This window comes from Carettochelys insculpta, chromosome 3 (genome assembly GCF_033958435.1).
Source record: "Carettochelys insculpta isolate YL-2023 chromosome 3, ASM3395843v1, whole genome shotgun sequence".
NCBI lineage: Eukaryota > Metazoa > Chordata > Testudines > Carettochelyidae > Carettochelys > Carettochelys insculpta.
In genome coordinates, this window is record NC_134139.1 from 3,204,353 (window position 1) to 3,230,999 (window position 26,647).

Consider the following 26,647-nt stretch of genomic DNA (forward strand, 5'->3'; position numbering starts at 1 on the left):
AGAGAGAGGAGCGGAGAAGACGCGTGGACGTGAAGGCCAGTAGGCCTCCCGCCACTGCAGGCTGGTGTCCGCGACGGGTAAACAGGCACGAATTAAGTGCTAAGTGCCCTATTAACAGCAAAAAGACTCACCGCGATGTCCTCTTCAGGCTTTAAAAAGTGAGAGTCCTGCCGCGAAGCTATGCCGGCCTCCGATGGGCATAGCGAATGCATTTGGTGCCTGGGGGAATCACACGTTACCCAGAAGTGTTCCCACTGTGCTAAGCTCACAGCCAGGGCCAGGAAAGACAGAGAAATGCGGCTTAAAATGCTCCTGTTTGATAAGGCTCTCCGGCCTGACTTGCTGGAGAGGCCTCAACCAGAGGGACCCCCTGGGCTCCACGAAAGGAAGGCGGCTTCCCTCCCCCCCTCGGTGCAGAAACGGAGGAAGCTCTCTCCAGCCTGATCCCTGCCGGTGGTCTCAGCGAGCGGGACGGGCGGAGCATACAGCCCCCGGCTGCATACTCAAACAAGCGGCAGTGCAGCAGCGAACGTGGCAGAGGCTGAGCCTCCGATTACCAAACAGCCGGCACGCGCAGCACTCAGAGCGGCAGCCAGGCAAGCGCCGGAACCGGCGGCACCACCACAGGCGGCACCGACCCCTGCGGCGCCAGCGGTGCAGGGCCAACAGGCACAGAGCCTGCAGGCACTGGAGGACGTTATCTGCGTGGCACCGCAACTGAGCGGGCCGAGCACGGCGCCGACAGTGAGGCTGAGATCCCCGGCACAGGAGAGGGCGGTGCCAGCCCCGCAGGGGAGGGGAAAGGCGAGAGCAAAAATCCAGCACTGCAGCCCTTCTCCGGACAGGGCTGCAGTGCTGCTATCAACAAGCCCTCCCCTTATGCTGCACATGCCACCCAGAAGATCTGGGTCTGGCCTATCCAGAGCCGCCGCCTCCGTTCCTCCAACCAACGTCACCATGGCTTGGGCCACCTTCGCCCTTTCTGGGATTGGATCCCTTGGAGTACTATCACAAACCAGCTTCACCGTTATCTGAATCGTCGCAGAGATCTCGCTCTCCCAGACATCGGGGGTACGCACCCCGAGAGTGGTCCAGGTCTCCATCCCCGGACCCATGCCCATGCTGCCATGGTCGTTCTTATCATGCTGGACGCAGACAACCCAGGCATACACCTAGGGGCAGGTCCCCCCCGGCCGTCCAATACCCCCGTGGATGCTCCCGGCTGGGGATGGAAACACAGCTATCTCAAGGAGAGTTAATTGTAGAAACCCGAGACTTTCCTTTGCAAGCCTCCAGTGAGCGGGTGTACCATCGGCCGCAAGAACCTGAGAGTTCGAGGGAGGTTTACCCCAATGGTTCCTCCTCGTCCTCCCCTGACGAGGCCACGGCCCCCGGGGACGTTGCTCCCCCGGATGACCTCAAACAGTTTCAGGAGTTGTTTAAAAGGGTGGCTTTCACGCAAGGCATCCAAACGGCAGAGGTACAGGAGAAACATCACAAACTTCTGAAAAATGTGAGACCCCCGGCTTCATCCAAAATCGCTATCCCGCTCGACGAAGCCATTATGGAGTCAGCCACTACCATATGGCAGACCCCGGCCTCCGCTCCACCTATCAACAAGAGAGTGGATAAGAAGTACTTTGTCCCGGCGAAGGGCATGGAGTTCCTCTTTAGTCACCCACAACCAAACTCACTGGTGGTAGAATCGTCTCAGCAGAGATCAAAGACTTCTCAGTACAAATCGGGGGGTTCAGACAAAGATGCCAAGAAGCTGGAGCTGTTTGGCAGGAAGGTATATTCCTCCTCCACCCTGCTATTGAGAATGGCAAACTATGCAGCACATCTAGCGAACCATAATTTTGATAATTACTCCAGGCTTACTTCTCTCATGGATTCGCTTCCGGAAGATAAGAAGCCGGTGCTAAAGGCGATTGTGCAAGAGGGCTACGCAGCTTCGAGGACGGGAGTCCAGATCGCCCTGGACGTGGCGGACACGGCGGCACGCTCAACGGCTACAGCAGTGGTCATGCATAGAGAGTCCTGGCTCCAGACATCGGGTATCCCGAGGGATCTGCAGGCGAAGATTGTGGATCTTCCCTTTGACATGCAGAAGTTGTTTGCAGACTCAACCGACTCGGTCCTCCACTCCAGTAAGGACTCCAGAGCTACACTTAGAACCCTGGGTATTTATACCCCTCCATATAGGTAGAAAAAGTATTACCCTCAGCAAAGACGATACCCGTACCAACCACAGCGTGCTCAGTACCAACGGGGCTACGACCAAGGGCGACATCAACAGCGGCAACAGTATAGAACTCCCAGGAGACGTCCTCAGTAAAGCCGCGCATCCTCGGGGCAGGCCCAAAGGCAACAAGTTGGACGGGCAGGTCAAGGGCTGCATTATCACTACCATCGCGCAATGCCATTCCCAGCTAATGTTCCATCATCGCCTCCGACCGTTCCACCCCCAATGGCAAAACATCACCGCAGACAAATGGGTACTGGAGATCATAGCCACGGGTTACACGATCCCCTTCCAGTCGCTCCCACTGCCGAAATCTCCGCCCAGGCCCCACCTCAGGGACGCTTCCCACGAGGCGAGACTCAAACAGGAGGTGTACCATCTTATGTTCATGGGGGCGGTGGAAAGAGTGCCGGACCAATTCCAGGGGAAAGGCTTTTATTCACGCTACTTCCTCACAGAGAAGAAAACAGGAGGCTGGAGGCCCATCTTAGATCTTCGGGGCCTCAACCGGTACTTGCGCAAACAACGTTTTCGGATGATCACAATCGCCTCCATACTCACGGCACTGGACGATGGAGTTTGGTTTGCAGCCCTCGACTTTCAAGATGCTTACTTTCATATAACGATCCACCCGGCACACAGGCGCTTTCTCCGTTTTATGGTCGGCAAGGAGCATTTCCAGTACAAGGTTCTTTCGTTCGGCCTCTCCTCGGCCCCCAGAGTCTTTACCAAAACCCTGGCAGTGGTGTCAGCCTACCTGCACAGACAGGGGGTATTTATATTCCCATACCTGGACGACTGCCTATTGAAAGGGGCCTTGAAGGCAGAGGTCCTACGCATGATACGCGTAACAGCAGACACGTTTTCTTCACTGGGCCTAGTCATCAACCTCGCGAAGTCAGAGACCGACCCCACACAAGACATAGAGTTTATAGGGGCACATATAAACTCTATTACAGCAAGGGTGTATCTACCCGATGCCCGCTTTTGCGCCATCAGTTTGCTGGTGCAAGTCATTACATACAGCCCCACGGTGCTGGTCTGAATGTGCTTGCAGCTGCTAGGCCACATGGCGGCGGCAACGTTTGTGGTGCAGAATGCCAGATTGCATATGCACAGCCTACAACATTGGCTGGCGAGCATCTACAAGCCGGCATCCCACACTGTCCACAGGGTGGTGTCGCCCACGACAGAGGTGTGCAGATCCCTGCAGTGGTGGGTAAACCCCAAGAACCTGCTAACGGGTACCCTTTCACCAACCACAAATCTCTATTTTTCTTACTACCGACGCTTCCCACATAGGGTGGGGAGCACACATCGGCGAAAAGGTGACACAAGGACTATGGTCCCCTACGGAACAGTCACTGCACATAAATATACTGGAGCTCAGAGCAGTGTTCAATGCCTGCAAACACTCTCGAGACCACATACAGGGCAAAGTAGTCAGGATCAATACAGACAATACCTCCACCATGTTTTATATAAATCGACAAGGAGGAGCCCGATCCTGTGCCCTATGTGCGGAAGCAGTCCGACTGTGGAACTGGTGCATTGCCAACAATATAATGTTGAAAGCCTCGTATTTGCCGGGCGCTCACAACGTGAAAGCAGACTAGCTGAGCAGGCGCTTCGCACTCATGCACGAATGGCAGATCCGCTCTGATCTGCTACGACCGATCTTTCACACATGGGGGTTTCCCCAGATCGACCTGTTTGCCACTCAGCACAACAAGAAGTGCCCCCAGTACTGCTCCAGGGCAGGATTGGGGCGGGGGTCCCTGGGGGACGCATTCGCGATTTCATGGAAGGGCCCCCTACATTACGCATTTCCCCCCACAGTGCTCATCCACAAGGTCTTGCAGAAAGCCAGAAGGGAGAGAGCCCGCATGATTCTAGTAGTCCCAACGTGGGATCAACAGCAATGGTTCCCCTTGCTTCTGCGTATGTCGGACTGCCCACCGCTCCCCCTTCCGGTGGCGCCGGACCTACTCACGCAGGCCCAGGGGTCCATAGTGCACCCAGACCCACAAGGTCTGCGCCTAGAAGCATGGCTAATCCATGGCTCAGCTCCCTAGAAAGCACATGTACGGAGGGAGTACAACAAGTCCTGGAAAGTAGCCGAAGGACCTCCACCAGGAAGACCTACAGGCAGAAATGGACTCAGTTCACTGCATGGTGTTCTGCCAAGCAGTTAGCTCCCCTTGACGTTCCTATACCTGTAATACTAGAATACTTATTGGACCTCAAGAGGGGCAGACTTTCCCTATCCTCGCTAAAAGTCCACCTCGCCGCTATATCTGCTTTTCGGCATGCAGAGGAGGGGCCCACGGTATTTGCCCGTCCTATTGTCACCAGGTTCCTGAAGGGGCTGGTGAACCTGTACCCCCCTTGGAAACCACTTCCACCATCATGGAGCTTGGACTTGGTGCTCAGCACGCTAACGGGTCCACCTTTTGAACCATTAGCCACAGTTCCCCTGCTTCTCCTTACGATAAAAACAACCTTCCTCCTTGCAATTACGTCAGCTCGCAGGGTGAGTGAGCTCGCAGCAGTTATGGCAACGCCGCCCTGCACAGCATTCTCAAAGGAGGCGGTAACTTTACGGCTGCACCCAGCCTTTGTTCCGAAAGTTTCTTCAGAGTTCCACCTTAACGAACCCATAGTTTTACCTTCGTTTTACCCGAAGCCTCACAGCTCCAGCAAGGAGGCACGCGTACATCTCCTGGACGTGAGGAGGGCGTTGGCCTTCTGCATAGACAGAACTAAGTCCTTCCGGAAAATGGACAGACTTCTCGTCTCTCTCGCTCCCAGGTCAAAAGGAGAGGGTCTCTCTTCACAGAGAATCTCGAAGCACATTGTGTCCTGTATAAAAATGTGCTACGAAGTTCGAAAGACTCCTTTGCTGGCCCCGCCTAGGGCTCACTCCACCAGGGTGGTGGCGGCGTCAACAGCCTTTTTCAAGGGCATCGCGTTAAAAGACATCTGTAGAGCGGCGACCTGGTCATCCTATGACACCTTCGCCAAACATTATGCACTACATCGGGTATACCAAGAGGACACCCATCTGTCGACAGCAGTCCTTTCGGGGGCAAGCTACACATAAACCGATTACCCACCTCCTTACTTGGGTTACTGCTGGGTAGTCACCTATTGTGGAGCACCCACGGGGACACTCGTAGAAGAAAGGGAAGTTACTCACCGTAGTAATGATGGTTCTTTGAGATGTGTCACCGTGGGTGCTCCACCACCTGCCCATCCTCCCCGCTTCGGATCTCTGTTTAGTGTTTTTCAGGAGCATCCGAGGCGGTTGGTCGAGGAACTGGCGGGGACCAGATCGCGCACGTGGCCGGGGACGCGCAAGGGAGCGGCATGCGCCGGCGCTGGGCGAGCCCGACACCTATTGTGGCGCACCCACGGGGACACATCTCGAAGAACCATCGTTACTACAGTGAGTAACTTCTCTATCTAGCACTCAAAGTGAGGATTTACTGTGGAGCTACGGTTACATTACAGCACTCTGCTGACAGAAGTGACTGTTGTGAGAGTTTTCCTGAGAAAACTTCTGTTGACAGAGTGCTGCCACACACAAAAGCCGGTTGGGAGAGCGCTCTGCTCTGTTGACAGAGTGGTGGGAGTGCCCAGCTGCTCTCTTGACATCACAGATATCCAGAAGCACAGCAAACAGGCTGCCCATTGTTGTTGATGCCATATCTGTCGAGAAGCCCACCAGACTGGCCACACAGCTTTTTTGTCAACAGAATCTGCCAACAGTAGGATTATCCCTCAAAGCTTTGTGGCAGAATGCTGCCGGTGAAAGTGCTATGTTTAGTCCAGATATTATCAACAAAATTCATTTTGTGTGTGCACACTCCACAAGTTTTCTCAACAAAACCGGGGGGTTGCCAGCAACACTTGATGATGTCACTGTAGCCTTGATTTAAAAGGCACATTTTCCATGTTGTTTGTTACCCTTCTTCCTGCATTATAGCACCTTACTTGATTTTGACCTGAGCTGCGTTTTAAGAGGATGTCTTGCTGAGCTGTCTATAATAGTATCTAGATCTTTTCATTAGCATGTGGGGTGATATTTTAAAAAGATGCCCAATTTCCACTGGTGATGATGTCTGATTCCATTAAGTGCTGGCCATCAGTGACAGCAATTAAATTTAAATGTCTACTTTTAATATGGATTGTTTTAATTTGACTAAGTTGAATGAGATTTTTTTCATATTGTTTAGTTTTCTAGTTTTCTTCTTTTGTAGTCTTTCCACAAGCTTTCCTATGTCTCTGTTTATTTGTGTTTCCTCCCTTTGTTAGAAAAAGTAGCAAGATATTGTTTTTCTATCAAGATTTCGGTTTCATGGCCTCTTAAATAATAGTGGAACATATTGTATGTAGCTCACTCTCCTTGTAGGCTAGCAGGCCTGCTGCCTGGTGTAGAATTGCTTTGGGCTCCTGGACAATTTGTATCTGTATCTTTGTATTTGATTGTGTGTTTGCAGTAGAGCATAAAGGAGAGGCAAGAACAGTTGTAACATTTTCTCCTAGATGCCCACACACACGGAGTGGTCTGCAGCTGTCATCAGATGGGGTTGACAATACAGTGAGAGTGCAGGCTTAAGGCGGATGTTTCTGGCTGGAATGTCAGTGCCAGTTGCTTTATCAGTTGCCCAAACCACCTTTTTCTGCCACAATACTCCCAAGTGAGCCCTAGGCAGGTCTGAAGAACTGACCCATCCTTAAAATCTTGAGATGAAACAGTATCCAAAGAATTAATCCTTTTGTTCCACAATCCAAATAAATTATCACTTTCCTTTCTATTTATTTGTTTTTTATTTTACTGAGACTCTTCAAATAATGCTGAGATTTTCGTTTCCAGATATTTTTGCAAGTTTTTATTAGTTTTCTGTCATGATAGCTGAGCTCCAGCCAAAAATCAACTGCAAACTGAAAAATGTTAACACACATTATAGGTTATATGAAAAGATGCATTTTATTGTACATTCAGACAGTAATGGACACACTGCACATTGTTTTATGGTGCAGTATACACTTTTACAACTTAAACAGGCAAACAATGTAGTTAATCAGAAAAATGGAATTGTGGATACCTTTTATGTGCAGTGTGATCAAATTGAAATGTTGATGTCGAAATCTTAATTTTTGCATTTCCTGACCATTTGATTTTTAATTGTAATTTTAAAGTTGTTAGTAAAATTGACTTTTGCTTTATATGTATTTCTAGTTGGGCTTTGCAGTTTGCATTTCACTGAAGTGAGTGAGATAATTTACCATGTTAACTTCAGCTATTTGTTTAGAAACATTTCTTTGCAAGATTGAGTTAACAGTGCAGGTGCACTTCTGTATAAGAACATAAGAAACATAAGAACATAAGAATGGCCATACTGGGTCAGACCAAAGGTCCATCCAGCCCAGTATCCCGTCTGCCGACAGTGGCCAATGCCAGGTGTCTCAGAGAAGGAGAACAGAAGACAATGATCAAGTGATTTATCTCCTGCCATCCATCTCCTGCCCTTGTACTGAAGGCCAGGGCACCATACTTTACCCCTGGCTAATAGCCATTTATGGACCTAACCTGCAAAAGTTTATCGAGCTCCTTTTTAAACCCTAATAGAGTCCTGGCCTTCACAGCCTCCTCCGGCATGGAGTTCCACAGGTTGACTGTGCGCTGTGTGAAGAAAAATTTGCTTTTATTAGTTTTGAACCTACTACCCATCAATTTCATTTGGTGTCCCCTAGTTCTTGTATTATGGGAAAAGGTAAATAATTTTTCTGTATTCACTTTCTCCACACCATTCATGATTTTATAAACCTCTATCATATCATAAGAACATAAGAATGGCCATACTGGGTCAGACCAAAGGTCCATCAAGCCCAGCATCCCATCTGCCGACGGTGGCCAATGCCAGGTGCCCCAGAGAAGGAGAACAGAAGACAATGATCAAGTGATTTATCTCCTGCCATCCATCTCCTGCCCTTGTTATGAAGGCTGGGGCACCATACTTTATCCCTGGCTAATAGCCATTTATGGACCTAACCAGCAAAAATTTATCAAGCTCTTTTTTAAACCCTAATAGAGTCCTGGCCTTCACAGCCTCCTCGGGCAAGGAGTTCCACAGGTTGACTGTGCGCTGTGTGAAGAAAAATTTCCTTTTATTAGTTTTGAACCTACTACCCATCAATTTCATTTGGTGTCCCCTGGTTCTTGTATTATGGGAAAAGGTAAATAATTTTTCTATATTCACTTTCTCCACACCATTTATGATTTTATATACCTCTATCATATCGCCCCTCAATCGCCTCTTTTCCAGACTGAAAAGTCCCAGTCTCTCTAGCCTCTCCCCATATGGGACCTGTTCCAAACCCCTAATCATCTTAGTCACCCTTTTCTGAACCTTTTCTAATGCCAATATATCTTTTTTGAGGTGAGGAGACCACATCTGCACGCAGTACTCAAGATGTGGGCGTACCATAGTTTTATATAGGGGAAGTATGATGTCTTTTGTCTTATTATCTATCCCTTTTTTAATAGTTCCTAACATCCTATTTGCTTTACTAACTGCCGCTGCACACTGCGTGGATGTCTTCAGAGAACTATCCACTATAACTCCAAGATCCCTTTCCTGATCTGTCGTAGCTAAATTTGACCCCATCATGTTGTACGTGTAATTTGGGTTATTTTTTCCAATGTGCATTACCTTACACTTATCCACATTAAATTTCATTTGCCATTTTGCTGCCCAATCACTCAGTTTGCTGAGATCTTTTTGTAGTTCTTCACAGTCCCTTTTGGTTTTGACTGTCCTGAACAACTTGGTGTCATCTGCAAACTTTGCCACCTCACTGCTTACCTCATTTTCTAGATCATTGATGAACAAGTTGAACAGGATCGGTCCCAGGACTGACCCCTGGGGAACACCACTAGTTACCCCCCTCCATTGTGAAAATTTACCATTTATTCCAACCCTTTGTTTTCTGTCTTTTAACCAATTCCCGATCCATTAAAGAATCTTTCCTCCTATCCCATGACCACCTAATTTACATAAAAGCCTTTGGTGTGGGGCCGTGTCAAAGGCTTTCTGGAAATCTAGGTATATTATGTCCACTGGGTGCCCCTTGTCTGCATGTTTATTAACCCCTTCAAAGAATTTTAATAGATTAGTTAGACACGACTTCCCTCTGCAGACACCATGCTGACTTTTGCCCAACAATTTGTGCTCTTCTACGTGCCTTGCAATTTTATTCTTTCCAGTATAAATTGAGATGTATCTTTGTAATGAAAATGTGATAGTGGAGCTTTTTTACAATTATTGAATTATTCAGCTTATTAAAAATATTTGGAGTTCTTGATTAAAGTATCTGGATTAAAAAAATTAGAATACCCAGCATTATCTCTACAAAGTTACATAGTTCTAAAGATCACCAATAAAAAGTAAATTTAAGATTCTTCACTCAAATCCTGTCTGTACTATCCTGTCCCTTTTCAATGGAACAAATTTATTTGAACAATACGTTACAAAGCTCTGAGTTTAATCCAAACTGAACAACCTACTTTATTAGTGTATAGCTTTTTAATCACAGATGTAAAAACACTGTGACCAAAAATATAGATAAGCTCTATATGGAGCATACAGTCATTCCCACCACCTTGTTTTACTGACACTCGAAAGTATTTTTTCAGCTTTATAGCATGGAGGTTCACATAGACCAACCTTCCTTGTTTCTTGCCTTCCTCTCTCTCAAGCAGTAATATATTCAGGAAGCCTTAAAGCCTAAACCTTTGACTTCTGGATCATTTCCATCTCAGATGCATTCTGTGTCATACAGAAATTGAGTATCTTTTAAAAGTTAGAGATTGCGCCTCTTCCACTATACGTACTATAGATGAAATCTAGACCTAGAAGCCAAAATCCCATTGCATTATTCCATTGGGAAGAATCCCAAGCATTGTTACAGGCTGGACTGACTGGCTAAGTAGCAATGCAGCAGAAAAGGGCGTGGGGATTAGAGTGGATGAGAGGCTGGATCTGAGTCAACAGTGTGCCCTTGCAGCCAAGAAGGCTAATAACATATTGGGGTGCATTAGGAGAAGCGTTTCCAGCAGATCTAGAGAAGTTTTTATTCCCCTCTACTCAGCACTGGTGAGGCCACATCTGGAGTATTGCATCCAGTTCTGGGCTCCACAGTGTAGAAAGGATGTGGACACATAGAGGGGTGACTTGATAACAGCCTTCATTTTCCTGAATGGGATCTCTAAACAATATGTGGAGAGACTGTTCACAGTGGTGACAGATGGCAGAATAAGGAGCAATGGTCTGAATTTACAGAGGGAGAGGTGTAGGCTGGATTTTAGAAAAAACTATTTCACCAGGAGGGTGGTGAAGCACTGGACTGCGTTATTGAGAGAGGTGGTAGAATCTCCATCCTAGTGGTTTTTAAGTCCCGCCTTGACATGGTCCTGGCTGGGATTATTTAGGTGGCGTTGATTCTGCTTTGGGCAGGGGACTGGACTAGATGACCTCCTGAGGTCCCTTCCAGCCCTAGAATTCTATGATTGTCACCTTCATAACATCAACCTGGATTTTTTTCCACATCATTTATTGTCTCAGTGTAAAGAGATGAAATCTATCTCCTTTCAACATGTCTGTAATAGAAGAAGGATTCAGAATGGAAAGTAGTCTATAATTCATTCAGGAAATGACTTCACTCTATTCTTCTGTTCCATAGATCTGATTACTTTTATTTTCCCATCTGACCTCATCACCATCCCTTTAATTTCCTGCATTTAAAGCAAAAAGTTTGGTTGTGTTCATGTTATTTGTTATCTTGTGTTCTCCTGTAACATTGATGCTCTTTAAAATAGTGTTTACCTCTGTTACGTGAATGACATGCTGCTGAAAATGTACTTAAAGATGACTTTTCTTCATATAGTCAAATCATAATTAAGCAAAAATCTTTATGTATATACCAGGGGTTGGAAGCCCCTGGCCCATGGTTTGCCTGAATCCAGCCTCCGAGGCTCGGGGCTCCCCTTCCCAAGATCCGTCCTGCTGCAGGAAAGGGGATGTGGAGCCCCAGGCCGTGGGGGCCAAGGTCAGAAAAGCCAGGGCCAGATCAGGCCCAAAAGCTCTGCCCAGCAGGGAGGAAAGGTGTTGCACTTCACCCACTGCCACCCCTCCCCTGGCTGGGGAAAGGCAGTGGCCAAGAACGGCTGCCTGGAGAGGTTTTTCCCTGATGTCCTGATTGGCCAGAATTGTGGCCAATCAGAGCAGCGGGGGAACCATGCCAGGTAAGCCCCTCTGTTTCCCAGGCCCTGCACTCCAAGACCGCTCCTGCATGCACCTGCGCATGTGCGCACACGATTCTCAGCCCATTCCTATAACCTCTGTTCCCCCCCAGACCTCACACAACATATTTGGTTCCTAGCAGCCCCTCGCACATAACGAACCCTTTGTTTTTGGCCCTACACCAGAACCTGAGGAGCCCACAAAATCTACTAGTCTTGGCCCTTTTGTTGCTAATTCTTAAATGTCCAGATTTTTTTTAACCTTTCTTTTCCAGTGTTCTTTACATGTAGTTTCCTCCCAATATCTGCAGTAAGATTTGTTGACCTCATTCATAGACCTAAACCTAAATATGTTAGTATTGTTTGTTAGAGACATCTTGGCCTTTATAAGAGGTTATGCCTTACATATTTAGGTATACGTCTATATAGCCCACATCAAGAAGCCTCCAAGCCTGAGTCTGCAGACTCCAGTGTTTGGGTTTCACTAGCTCTCTTAATATAGCTTTGTAGTATTTGCAGTTTGCTTCTGAAACCTAGGAAGAAGGTCGACTTCAGAGCTCAAGCCCAATCTGCCATTCCAAAGTGATGTCAGAGCTATTTGTAGAGCAGTGGTTCCCAACCTTTTCATTAGTACAGACCCCCAGTTGCCCCCCCAAACCATTTGTGGACCCCCATCAAAGCCAATTCGCTGCTGTGTAAAGTTCATTAATTGAAAAGAAATCACAACACAGATTTTCTGACACCAATTAATAACTTCATTGAAAAATAATTTAAAAATAATAATTGATTGTAACATTGCAATTTATTTAAAACTTATTTTTTGTGATCATTTTTATATCTTTTATTTCTTTCACGAATCCTCCCACAATACCCCAGGCTTTAGAACACTAGCATAAGCCCCCTCAAACCTGCGTCTATTGACCTGGCCTGAAAGGCTTGCTGCTGTGAGCTGCGTAGACAGACCTACAGCAAACGCTTGGTTATTCAGCACCTGGATAACTGGCACATTGAGTTAACCATGGCCAGCTGACCTACTGTGGCTGGCGGCTGCTGCTGTGCCAGTTACCTATTGGGGGCCAGCTACTGTGGGGCCAGCTGATCGGCTGGTGGCAATGGGGCTGATGGAGTGAGGCCAGTGGCCCCACTCCAATATCCATAATATTTGATTATCCAGAACCCCCAGTTCCCCTGGGGTGATGAATAAGCAAACTTTTACTGTGCTATGTTCAATCCACTCTCCCCAAGATTCCTAATATTGGCCTTATCCCATTTCTTTCTGGTTGGTGAACAAGAAAGAATCCCAATGGAACTTTGACAATTTGAGCTTATTTTTTAATCTTGTAGTGGGGGGGCTCACTATTTATTTTATTTTAAATCTTTATAGTGACGTTGGAACATTACAGCAGAGGGTATTAGAAATCAAAGGTGGAGGGTGGGGAAAAAGCTTCCATGATGGTGGAATGAGTAGGTCTAACCCGTGAATGGTGTCTAGCCCACTGAAAACTTTTTATTAAGAAACATTAAAATTTACAGGTAAGGAAGCATTATTTCTTTTTGTTTCTGCTAAATGGTGTCGCCTGCTATTTTAGCTTCTTTAAGTATTCTGTTTGTCTTTATTATTAGTTGTGACTTCATGGATCGTGTTAACGAAGTTGTCCCTTTCAAGATTTGTACATTGCTATCCCATAGCAAAAAAGTCTTGGTTTTATTAGTTTGGGTGACTTGAAAAAGAGAAACTATAAATAGAAAATTATGAACTCTCATCTAGTTTTCCAACATGTGCTATCTCTTTTTCTGTTCAGGAGTTCTTTTTCATTAAACATTTTGTGAGCCTGGACAGTTCACTCCCCCCGCCCCACCGTCTTTTTCTTAAAATTATTTCCCTATCAGTTATCAGGATTCTCCAGATCTGAAAAACTGGGTTTGTCCCACGAAAATTCATCACCTAAAAAGTATTTAGTCTTTCAGGTGCTATGGGACTGCATTTTTTTTTTGTGAAGATATAGACGGACACAGATACTTTTCTGAGACTACTGCTTTTTTGGTGGTCACCGGAGTCCACATGACTGGCCATTTTTTGTCATTGTCCATGTGAGAATTAAGGGTTGATTATTTTCCTTGACAGACTTAATTTCTTGTTTAACTGAGGATTTAGACTTTTAGAGAACATGTAAAGCTGAAATTATCTTTTTCTGTTGTAGCAAAAGGTATTGTGGGTATGCTCCACTGCATAACAGTGTCTTGGTGTGTAGAAGTCAGCCTCACCTAGTTTTACTGTGTTCTTCCTTACTTGTTTCCATCATCACTGGCCACAGTGTTCCCAAACAAGCTGATTCCCATCATTAGAACCAAGAAGATTATTGCATTAATCAGACTGTAGGAATTTGACTTCTCAGAACCAAAACTACCATACCACTATTCCTCGTGCTTTTTTCTCAGGGTTGGTATGACAGGAATAGAGATTGCTCTTGAATAAGAATGTTGAGGAATGACTAGAATGCCTGAAACTGCGATTTGAATTTTCTGTCTTGGATGTTTCAGTGCCGATGATAGCATTAGAAATGTCTTGCCTATGGTGTCATTAGACTCATTAATGTATGCAGATCTGTAAACAGACTCTTGTTCAGTGGCTCATTTGTTCACAAAAAGTCTGATTTTTCTTCACTTTTTGAGATAAAGCATAAAACCTGGCCATCTTGCTACTTACTTGCTTGCATTTTACCTTATGAGAGTTATTTATGTTCATTTTCTATTAAATAATTTGTTTCCTACTGCTCTAACTTTGGGCATGTTGAATCAGAAATTTATATACTGAAGTTTAATATGATTCCATTTGCAGTATTGTTTAGCAGTTTTCACCTTTACTACAGCTAGAACATGAAATCACCACCTAGTGAATTCAGCACTTGGAAGACTAAAACAAGATGAGCTAGACAGCTTCAATATAAAATATTATCTGATACCCACCTCCCAAAGGTTTCTAGAGTCTAGCACATGAAGTCTCCAAATAGTTCAGAACTCACCACCCTCCCATTTTTCCTGAGAACCACTGATAATCCAGCCACCAGCCATACACCTCTCTGAAATCAACAGTGTCTTCATTCATAGTCCAGTTTTTTAAGCGGTTCTCTAACTTTCTTGTCTTATCTCTGACTATTTTATATTTTCTTATAGGCTTAACAAGTGCCTTGATATTTTCATGACTTTCATTTTAAGTTTAGTTTGTTTTTCAAGGCCAGGTCATTGATGCTACTGGGTCCCTGGGACTTATGTTTGAGATGCTGAGTACACTTTCTCTGTGTAATACACCCAGCTACAGCCAGCATGGGTGAAGAATCACAGTCTCTGCAGGAACAGCTGGTAGTGCCAAAACTGCTGGATCTCTAAGTGGCACTTTTTATGTCCTCTCCAGGTGAAGTAACATCATCTGCCTTTCCCAAAATTTAAGATGATTTTTCATAGTACTAGAACCTTTTCAGGAGAATTGTTGACTCTGTCTAGATTCTGCTAAAGAACGTCCAGGATCTGACTCACAATATCCTGAGCATTTTTGCTGGCTATGGCTCTCCCTAAAGTGGCACTTCCAGTTAATGAGGCCATTATGGAACCTGACATGCACCTGTTAACTATGCCACAACTTCAAAGATGATTGAGAAACGTCACTTCATTCCTTCCAAGGAGGCAGAATTCTTGTTTTTCAAACCTAAGGCCAAGATGTCACAGAGGGAATTCTAATCCCACTCTGCTGGAAAAAAGCACCAACTGGTTACATCTATTTGGCAGGAAGGCTTTTTTATGATTTAGCATTCCACATATGTTTCCATAGTGGGATGGGGAGTGCATCTCAACCAGACATCCCACAGTACTTAGCTCCAGCAGCAGTCCAAGCTGCATATCGACTTTGTTGAATTCTGAGCAGTTCACAAAGCAAACAAGATGTTGTTACCCACCATTTGGTCCACACCATTCAGGTCAGCCAGTTTGACGACTGTCTGTTAGATAAATAGGCAGGGAGGAGCAAGATCTTCCCCACTTTGCAGAGGAGTGGTACGTCACTTGAATAGGTGCATTAGGCACCAGAATACCTCTGAGCATCAGATCAGTTTCTAAACTGTTCACGTTCACTGCATAACAGATTCCCTGACAGACATCTTCACTAGACTTTTCTATGGAGATCATGAGTAGGAACTCCACTTATCGAGAGGAACATCAGTGCTGAAAATAAGTTGCTCTGTCTTGGAATCTTTTGCAGCCCAGTGGAAAAGAACTGAGTAGCATGCTCTTCCACACCATTCCAGGTCTCAGTTCCAGAGTGGATACCTTCCTGGTGCCATGGTCAGATTCATTGATACACACCTTTCTTCCCAATCTGCTTTACCTTGCATGCTCAGGAAGGTCAGTCTTCCAGAGTGACAGTAATCCTGGTAGCAGTGTGGTAGCAGGGAAATTGTCCTTCACTACTCTCCTAAATCTATCTATCCATTCACTAATTCACCTATGACCATTATTGGGTGTTCTGCCCCAGAACAAGGTCAGGATAAACCATCCCAATCTAGATTCTCTGCGTTAAATAGCATGGGTTTTGGATGGTCCATGGAGATAAGGAAGAGAACATACTCTCATAAAGTTTACTCTGTCCTGAACAGCAGCAGGAGACCCTCTATGCAAGAATGCTGTGCTGCTAAATGGAAACAATTCTCTTTGGTGCCAGCAGCACCAGTTACCTCCCAAGGAACCAGGAGTGGACTCAATGACCTCCTAAGATATCTTCCAACTTAGATTCTGTGAATTCACCTCACACTGAAACATCTCTCAAGACACCGGGCCTGTTTCTCAGCTCTCTAGGGACATATTTTGTAGCCATCAGTCGTTTTCAATCCCAGTGGAGGGCCATTCAGTTTTTACCCATCACACTACTGCAAAGTTCCTAAAGGGCGTTATGAAGACATTCCCTCTAGTCTCAAAGCAGGTGTGATCTGGGATCCAAACCTTGTCTCTTTCTTCCTTCACAAAGCTGCCATGTGCACCCGGGGTCATCTGTTCCCTCCTGCATCTTTCTTTCAAAGTCACTTTCTTGACAACCATTACTTCTGCTACAGCATAGTTTTTCACAAGAGCAAGATTTCTTTTCACCTGTGTCCAAAATGAACATTTACTGTGCTTTTGACATTTCACTTTAACCAAACTGTTCACTTTTCAGTGTTTTACCATAAACCGTACCACAGCCTGGAGAACACAAACTCTATTCCCTAGGCACGCACCAGGCTCTAGTCTTTGCCTGTACAGAACAGCATGTTTTCAGAAGGCTCTAAGTTTGTTCATTACTGTTGCCAATGGAATGAAGGGAAAAACTATCACTTCCAAATGGGCTCTCTAAGTAAATTTCCTCGTGCATCTTCCTTCACTAGGATCTTACAAAAACCCTTTGTCACACTGTTAGGGTTTGCTATACAGAGCCATTGGAAATATGTAAAGCAGCCAGTTGGGGCTACATTGACATCTGCAGCACATGTTAGTCTGGCTCAGGCTTTGGCTGGATTTACCTCCTTTGAGCTTAGTGGTTCTCTATTTACTTGCACCCTCTTCCTCAACAAGTACTACTCGGAAGTCGCCCAAAGTGAAAACCTCTAGGAACCAGCACCCAAAAGGAAGGAAAGCTTCTAGTAACTGCATTTCTTTAAATTGTGTGATCTGTATGGGTATTCACAACCCACCCATCTTCCCCTGTGCTCAGCTCATCATGTGAGTCACATTAGAGTCAGAATTGGGGAGGTGGGTGGTCCACACCACCCATTCTGCCCTCACTTGGATATACAGGAGGCACAGACACATAGAGTACATGCACACCCATAGTAAACGCCCATAAGAACCATGCATTTGAAAAAAATCAGTTACTGGAAGGGGGGAAGTGTCCTTTTTCATTCATTCACAGATTTAAATTATACTTTAATGTTGTTGCTGTCAAGCAGCTTTCGTATATGGCTTGTGAAAGTGTTGAAGACTGACGTTAAAAAAAAAAAAAAAAAAAAAGCACAGTCCTTGACAAAACCTGAAAAGAACCATTGAGTTAGGGGCATTGAGGAGGGAAAAGCAGCTAGGTATTTAGACAACCACAAAACGATGTGCATGGCCTAGTTCAAACAGTAGCAATCAATGCATTGTGTGTTTTATTCAAAACGTTTAAAACTTCATATATAGTTTGCTGCTTTAACAAAGAAGCCCTTTATTTACTGTCTGCAGTAATTTGGATATGTGTTATGTTTATCATGAGCATATCTGTTAATTTTCGGCATGATCATAGAAATGCACGCACAATAAATTTCCACTAATTGACATTATCAATCCAGTGGCATAAATGGCCTGTAAAGTTAGAGTTTGTTCAGATAGCAACTTGCTAAAGATGGAAAAACTAACGTGAAGAATTTGGGCTAGTGAAAGACTCTTAAGAAATCTGTAGTCATGAGATAACAGGGAACATCCTCTTTCATGGATCAGTGCTTATTTAAAAGATGAGACACAAAGAGTAGCGATAAATTGTCATTTTTCACACTGGAGAGACCTAAATAGTGGCGTCCCCCCAGAGTCTTTACCGGGATCTGTGCTGTTCAACATATTCATTAATTATCTGGAAAAGAAATTGAACAGTGAAGTAGCAAACTTTACAGATAATGCAAAATTACTAAAGGTAGTTAAGGTCAAAGTTGCCTACAAAGGGGCTGTGCTAAGCTGTGTGATCGGGCAACAAAATAGCAGATGAAATTCCACGTTGGTAAGTGCAAAGTAACTAGGGTGACCAGATACCAAGTGTGGTAAGTTAGGATGGCAGTGGAGGGGTAATAGGTGGAAATATTGGGACTGTCCCTATAAAGTCTGGACATATGATCAACCTAAAAGTAGTGCATGTTGGAAAAAATAACCCCAACCACATATATCAAATGATGGCATTCTAAGTGAGCTGTTACCATTGAAGAACGAGATTGTGAGTCAGTTATGGATAGTTTTCTAAGAAATTCAGATCAGTGCACAGCAGCAGTCACAAAGGCAAGCAGAACGTTAGGAACTGTTTAGAAAAAGAAAGAAAATACAACTATGTAAACCCATAATGTGCCTTAGAATAATATGTCCAGTTCTAGTTGCCCCATCACAAAAAAGGATGTAATGGAACTGTAAAACATTCAGAGGAGAACATAGATGGTCAATGGTATAAAATTCTTCCATATGAGGAGAGATTAAAGCTTAGGGCCATGTTTGTCTTGGAAAAGAGATGATTAAGGGGAAATATGATAGGTGTCCAAAGTTTCATGAATGGTGTGGTAAAGTGAATAGAGAATAGTTATTTATCTTTTCCCACAGTACAAAACCAAGGATCAGCTGATTAAATTAATAGGCATCAGGCTTAATACAAACAAGTGGAAGTATTTTTTCACACAGTACTTCGTTAACCTGTGGAATTCATTGCTGTGAAAAGTTACAATAGGCAAAAGTATATTTGGTTTAAAAAGAAAAAAACTAGGTAAGTTCATAAAGGATATCAGTGGCTATTAGTTGAGCTGTCAAGGATGCAATCCCATTTTAGGTGTCCTGAAATATCTGATGCCAGAAGTCAGGAGGAGCAAGTATGAGTGGATTGCTCCAGAATTACTTTGTTCTGTATATTACCCCTGAAGCTTTGGTACTGGGCACTAATGAAGAGAGGCCTTTACATAAGAACAGCCATATTGGGTCTGAGCGTTGGTCCATGTAGCCCAGTATATTCCATCTTTTGACAGAGACCAGTGCTACTTGCTTCAGAGGGAATGAACAGAACAGATAATAATTTTATCCATATCCTGTGGCCCATTCCCAGCTGCTGGATAGCAGTGACCAGGGACACTTTAGAACCTGGTTCTGCATCGCTGCCCATCCTGGCTAACACCACCGTTTAGTCTGACTCACAATGGCAGTTCTTAAATTCTTTCTTCTTCTAATCTAGATTGAGTTAATGTCGTGGATTGTATGAAATTAATCAACGTGTATTTGCTTTGTTTACGACTGTTAAACTATCTTACCTTTCAGAATAACATCTTTAACATCAGAAACGTAGGGCAAGTTACTATAATTGTTACTTATGAAGCAGTTTCTTTGTCTTCAGTGGAATGTTCCACAGGGAGGAAGCATTGCAGTTTTGCTATTGTTACAGGCCCAATCTCAATCTTTTGGTAAATTTTGTTTCTCACACTTATTGTAAGACTTTAAGAGCCTTACTTAACTGTATTTTATGCCCTATCGATGCTATATATATGCAACAAAATGAAGATTCCTGATAATAGCACTGTTTTGGAAAACGTTACTGTTTATAGTGTAGAAAAGACCTCAATGCTCTTTGACCTGGTGAAACTTGGGGTTCAACAAAGGTTTTAGCCTGGTTTTGACACATAATTAAAGATGTGTTATACTCTACAAGTTGAAACTGTGATCAAGCTAGAGACACATGTTTGTAGTTGCCACTGTCCTGGTGTGGTTGTATTTCTACTGCAGAGAGGACTTTAGTTATAAATGGTTTAAATTTAGTGTAATTTTTATTTGTATGTAAACTATTTGTGGTAGTAAGGCCAAGACAAATTTATGGTTTATATACACCATTCAAATTATAGGGAAAACCATAATAACTTTAGGTGAATGTTGTCTAAAGGTTTATTGCTTAATAAATTTAGTTGAAGGAAATAGAGAAATGTGGTAGTTTCAAAAATTCTTTGTCAACTTTTATTATTTGTAAGCAGGTTTGTATTACATGTTTTTAATATTATAAATTCATATTTAATCTAAATCATACTTTTCCATACAGGGAAGATGGTGAGCTAGAAGACGGTGAAATAGATGATGCAGGATTTGAAGAAGTTCAGGAAGAACAGGATACAAAAGGGGAAGATAAACTGAAAAATGAAAAAACACATAGAAAATCACGAAAGAAACGCAAAAAAGAAAAGGAAAAGAAAAAATCAAAAAGGAGAAGACGGGATAAGCATAAGGTTAGAAAGTGCAAACCAAAACATTGGAACTAATTACTGCAGTTATATCTTTTACTTTTTCCTCATCCAGGAAATTGGAGAACATAGTTGAAAGCTTTGTTTTGTTTGTTTTTTTTTTAATCCCTAAGCACCTAGCATATATTTGGACACAATATGAATGGTAGAAAATTTTGGGCCACTGTATGAAAGGCCCTTCCAAAAATGTTTTTCAGGGCATTTTGATTAAAAATACAGGGTTGTATTCACTTTGGATATAAACTCCACTGACTTCAGTGGCAGTGAATTTGTCCAGAACAAGAAATCGTAGGTCAGAAATTCTGGCAACTGCATTGCAAAAATCACAATTTCAACAGCTCAGCTGCTAACTTTTAATAAACTCCTAATTATTAATGAAAGCATTGTAGGTAGTTCACTTTCATTGTATTACCCCTATATTATCCCTGTTCAGGTTTAGCTGAGTTATAAATTATTTAAAATCTTCCATTTCTTTTCTGTTGCTTGTGCATAGGAAAAAAAAAAGTTGCAGCATTCCAAAATAATAACTGAAAAGAAATACTTTAAAAAATAGGCCACCGCAGCCAGAGCAGCAGAATGCGGTGGCTGGTAGCTATCAGAGCAGCAGTTACAGAAGACTGGGGGAGCTGAGTTTGGCTCAGCTAAGCTCCTCCCCACACTCCGTCTTTAACCCACATCCTGAACCTGGCACATAAGGATCACCACTCCTCTGGAGGCTCCACATGGGGTAGAAACTCTCCCATATATGGGGCACATAAACTCATTGTTAGCAGAGTTAGATGACTTGGTGTTTAAATGCTAGCAGCAGTCTGGAGCTTTAGGGGTGGAATTCTGGCTGGTTTCGCACTAGAGCTCATATGTGTGCTACCATTGGTGCTGTTGAACCAGTGGTAGCAGTGGTGGGAAATTTATGGTAAAAACTTTTTGTGCAGACATCCTTGAGTATGCATATTACATCCACATACCACTCTAAAATTTAATATTGAATAACTTACAGAAACAAGTGGTGACAGTGTAATTATACCTATCCACTCAGAGTTTATGAAAATATTAATAAGCTAGAGATGGAAAATTTTGAAGCAATTGTGTATTTTATTATTTATATAAATTACAAACATTTCAGAGGGGTGATTGTTCTTTGCACTTAATCTGTTGTAGTCATCGGAGTGTTTCTAAATACTTTACAACGGTTGGAAATATACCCATTTTAATGCAGTGTAGGGGGTAAAATGAGTTCCTCATGCTCATGCAAAGATGGGAACCAGAACCTAGATTTCCTGACTGTCTCCTGCTTTAACTATAAGAAAGCATTCCTTAACCACCTTTAATTTTATTCCTTACCTTTTTGCTTAATGTAGCAAAAGAATTATAGAATTCTGAAGAGCAAAGTAAAGTTGATTTTAATTATAAAATTATACAAGATCTGAAATCCTGATGATGATAGGGATTGGTTTTGTAATATGTGTAATAATATAACTTGGTTTCTTTTTCCTTTAAACACCATTTAGGAAGCTGTAGACAAAAAATATGTCATAGAGGGTTACTTTGTTTGCATAGACAATCACTTGAAAGTTAGAATGATTTAAGATTAAAGAACATTCCTAACAGTGGAAGACTCAAAGAGCACAAACCATTTAGCTTTACAAATAAAAGGTTAAGGGGTGACTTGATAATCTGTAAGTATCTGTGTGAGAAGCAAATATTTAATAAGGGGCTCTTCAGTCTAGCAGAGAAAAGTCTAATACAACCGAGTGACTGAAAGTTGAAGCTGACAAATTCAGACTGTAACTAAGGTGTAATTTTTTAAATGTGGAGGGTAATTAACCATTAATACAATTTACCAAGGATTAATTCTTTATCACTGACTGTTTTTAGATCACTTTTTGATATTTTACTAAAAGAGATGCTGTAAGACAGGGATTCCTAACCTATGAATCATGACCCAAACATGTTTGGGTCGCGATTAGGTTTGTTAAAGGTCACCAGATGGTCAGCTGTAAACTGCATGTGGCTGTTAAAGAAGACTTTTGTTGTTTCCTAACCTTGCCTCCTCTGGCAACTATCTATCCCTAGAAATAGAAGTTATCTTATGCCTAGGTGCTGAAAGCTTAACACTGGAGTTAGTTGGTTTTAAGGACTGTTGCCTGTTGGGAGCAGGAGGGCTGGGGGAGCTGCCTAGCCTAGCAGCCTCCGTGAAGAGGCTGCGGGAGTGTGGGAGTGTCTAAGGTTGGCGTCATTTAGGGTTGCATGGGGGGAGTCCAAGGCTGGGGTGCGGTTTAGGGCTGTCGGGGGCCGGGTTCTAAGCCTGGTGGTGGTTTGGGGCTGCTGGGGGGGAGGTCTGAGGCTTGGGGCTGCTGGGGGTATCTAAGGCTGGGGTTGTTTTGGGGCTGTTGGGAGTCTGTCTGAGTGCCATTTGGGGTTGCTGGGGGGGGTGACGCCTGGGTCAATTTGGGGCTGCAGGGGCAGGGGTCTGAGGCTGGGGACAGTTTGGGGGTTCTGGGGGTTTTAAGCCTGGTGGTGGTTTGAGGCTGCTGGGGGATGGTCTAAGGGGGGTGGTTTGGGGCTGCTGGGAGGTGTAAGGTTGGGGCAGTTTGTGGTACAGGGGAATCTAAGGCTGGAGGCCATTTGGGGCTGTGGGGGTCTAAGGCTGGGGGTAGGATAGGGTGGTGGTGGGTGCTGGGGGCTGTTTTCTGTTTAGCCCTTGGAACATCTGCAAAATTGCCATGTGGCTTCCAATAACAGGGTCCAGCAGCCTCACTTGAGGGCAGCAGTTCCAGCTCCCAGAATAAAGGTATGGTTAGAGTACAGATGTAGTCTCAGCACTGCCCCTTCCATGAACAAAGAAAGGACTTAGTACTGGGAGGGCAGGAGGACTCTTCTGCATAATCTAAAGGCCCTGGCCTGCTTTGCAGTTTAACCTTATCTCACAGTCACATCCACCCTCTGACAGAAGAAGCTTTGACAACAGGGGGTTCTTAGTAGAATGGGCTCATCCTCAGTGAAAAAAGGAAGCCAGGAGAAATACATAATGTTCAAGCAGCAGCAACACTGTCGATAAGTACCACTGCAGTCCTCCTACCCTGATGAGTGGAAAAGCTGTGCCAGCTCTTCTGGAAGCCTCTTTACAATGCAGCACTCCAGCCCCATAAAATAATGGGAGAGATTCAAGGAATTTAACTCTCCCTAGAAATCTTTACCAAACACAATCAGATCTGACCGTTCATCTTCTGTCAAGTCAAAGAAAGGGAGTAGTGGCACTGAACCATACACCTTTCTAGATTGCTCTTGAAAGCAAAGAGAAATAGTATGTAGTCTGATTTGGTATCATGAACTAATATTTTTCTCTTTCAGCATAATTCCCCCTCCAGTGATGACAGTTCAGACTACAGCTTGGATTCTGATATTGAACGTTCAGAAAGGTCACATAAGAAGGGAGCTGGTTTGTACAGAGATTATGATAGCTCATTTCTTCAGGTATACCTTTTAAAACTTTTTTATTTTTCATTTTTTTCCATTTATCCACAGTTTCTAAGTAATTAGTACTAAGTTACTTATAAATCTGTATTTCCCTAGCCCATGCTGAAGATAGGTTTTATTCTAGCAATATATTTAGATCAGAATTCCTGTTAGCATGTTTTCAGATATACTACAATATTACTTTTTAATTAACCTATGCAATTATAGACTCTCTGATTTTACAGTTTAACATTTTCCTGAGCATGAGTTCCAAGTGAAAGGGTTTTTGTCTTTTCTCTTTCAGAAAAGAATGTGCCATTGGAAAGAAAATACATTTTATTTTGATTCTTGTAAGAAGTTTTTCAGGGGGTAGTGCTAAGAGGGCCCTCTGTATCCCTTCATAGTTAATATGGTAAAAATGGGCTTTAATTTGTCCTGGCTTTTTTAGTTGAGATTATCAGATATTCCTCTAGAAACCAGTGGAAGACATTGACTCTGCCTTTCCCCGATGGAGGGATAGAACAGCTGAGGCCTTGAATTTCTGCCTGAGAAACTGGAGGAGGATATACTTGAGTGCAAAACATCTTCAAAAACCTTTTAGAGAGCCTAATTTATTTAGTAGTAGGCATCCTTCAGTCTGCATAGACTATGGATCGCGCCCTTTAAAGTTTCAATTGAGGACTTCATTTACAGCGTCTGTCGTGACTATGAAGACCCACACGAGAGTGACAGTCCTTGCTGCATCTCTTGCAGATGTAGTGGGTGTCTGGCAAGTCCTTATTGTGCTTATGACGTGCTTAGTGCTGCTGAAGCACAAATACCTGCTCGTGAACAAATGTACATCTTGGGTGACTTCAATGCAAGAGTTGGAGCTGATTGGGCCTCATGGCCTTCCTGCATAGGACCCTTCGGTGTGGGAAAAATGAATGACGATGGACAGCGTCTCCTTGAACTGTGCATGTACCACAATCTGTGCATCACAAACACATTCTTCCGAACGAAGCCACAGCACAGAGTGTCGTGCAGACACCCACGCTCGAAGCACTGGCATCAACTAGATGTGGTCATCACTAGGCGTAATAACCTCAAAAACGTCCTTCTGACACACAGCTATCATAGTACTGACTGTGATACAGATCACTCGCTAGTTTGCTCCAAGCTCAAGCTGAGACCCAAGAAGCTGTACCGCTCTAAACCTGCTGGAAGGCCCCGCATTGATGCCAGAAAGACGGCAAACTCGGAGAAAGCTGAAAAGTTGAGAGAGACCCTCCAGGAAAATCTGCGCAGCGGCCCTGGGGGCGCCGATGCGACATCCAAATGGCAACATCTGAGGGATACAGTTTACAACACGGCCTTGTCGGTGTTTGGAAGAAGAGCTAGAAACACAAACGACTGGTTCAAAGCTAACTCCGATGAGATTATTCCAGTCATTGAAAAGAAGCGCGCTGCAGTCCTGGAGTACAAACGCTCACCAAGTCAGAGTACCCAGCAAGCACTTAGAGAGGCCAGAAGAACAGTACAGCAGACAGCCAGGCGCTGTGCCAACAACCACTGGCTCCAGCTATGCAGCAGCATCCAGACCTGTGCCGACTTTGGTAATCTCCAGAGGAATGTACGAGGGTATGAAGAAGGCATTAGGACCCACCCAAAACAAGATGGCACCTCTGAAATCCAAATCTGGTGAAGTCATCGCTGACAAAGCCAAACAGATGGAGCGCTGGGTTGAGCACTACTCCGAGCTGTACTCATGCGAGAATGTTGTGGTTGACGCAGCCCTCGGTGCCATCGAGCTCCTTCCAGTAATGGATGAACTGGATCAAGAACCAACTGTGGATGAACTGAAGAGAGCCATCGACAGCATTGCAGCAGGAAAGGCCCCTGGTCGGGATGGTATACCACCAGAGGTAATCAAATGTGCCGCGGACACACTCCTGGAACCCCTACATGAGCTACTGTGCCTGTGCTGGAAAGAGGGTGAGGTTCCACAGGATATGCGCAACGCTAACGTTGTATAAGAACAAAGGAGACAGAAGCGACTGCAACAACTACCGTGGAATCTCCCTCCTAAGCGTCACTGGTAAACTGTTCGCTCGTGTTGTCCTTGGCAGACTCCAGAAGATTGCTGAGAGGGTGTACCCCGAATCGCAGTGCGGATTCCGCGCAGAGAGGTCTACCGTTGACATGGTCTTCTTTCTAAGGCAGCTGCAGGAGAAGTGCAGGGAGCAGAGGAAGCCACTCTACATAGCCTTCATTGACCTGACCAAGGCCTTTGACTTGGTCAGCAGGGATGGTCTGTTCAAACTGCTCCACAAGATAGGCTGTCCTCCATGGTTACTCAAGATGATCCAGTCGTTCCACGAAGACATGAGAGGAACCATCCAATATGAGGGCGCATTATCGGATGCTTTCAGAATCAGGAGCGGCGTCAAACAAGGATGCGTGCTTCCTCCGACACTGTTCGGGATCTTGTTCGCTCTCCTCCTGAAGCATGCCTTTGGATCTTCAACAGAGGGCATCTTGCTGCACACAAGATCTGATGGGAAACTGTTTAACCTTGCAAGGCTGAAAGCTAAGTCTAAGGTGCGAGAAGTCCTCATCAGAGACATGCAGTTCGCA

At 44.3% G+C, this 26,647-nt stretch overlaps 1 protein-coding gene across 2 annotated transcripts in view; it reads left to right on the top strand.

The window, feature by feature from the left end:
- The window catches only part of ZC3H6 (zinc finger CCCH-type containing 6), a 92,236-nt gene that overhangs the window by 13,190 nt on the left and 52,399 nt on the right, over positions 1–26,647 (top strand). For both annotated transcript variants that reach the window (XM_074989230.1, XM_074989229.1), the window contains 2 exons: positions 20,377–20,560; positions 23,927–24,049. In XM_074989230.1, the coding sequence (XP_074845331.1) occupies positions 20,377–20,560; positions 23,927–24,049 (307 nt within the window). The remainder of the gene's footprint in view (positions 1–20,376; positions 20,561–23,926; positions 24,050–26,647) is intronic.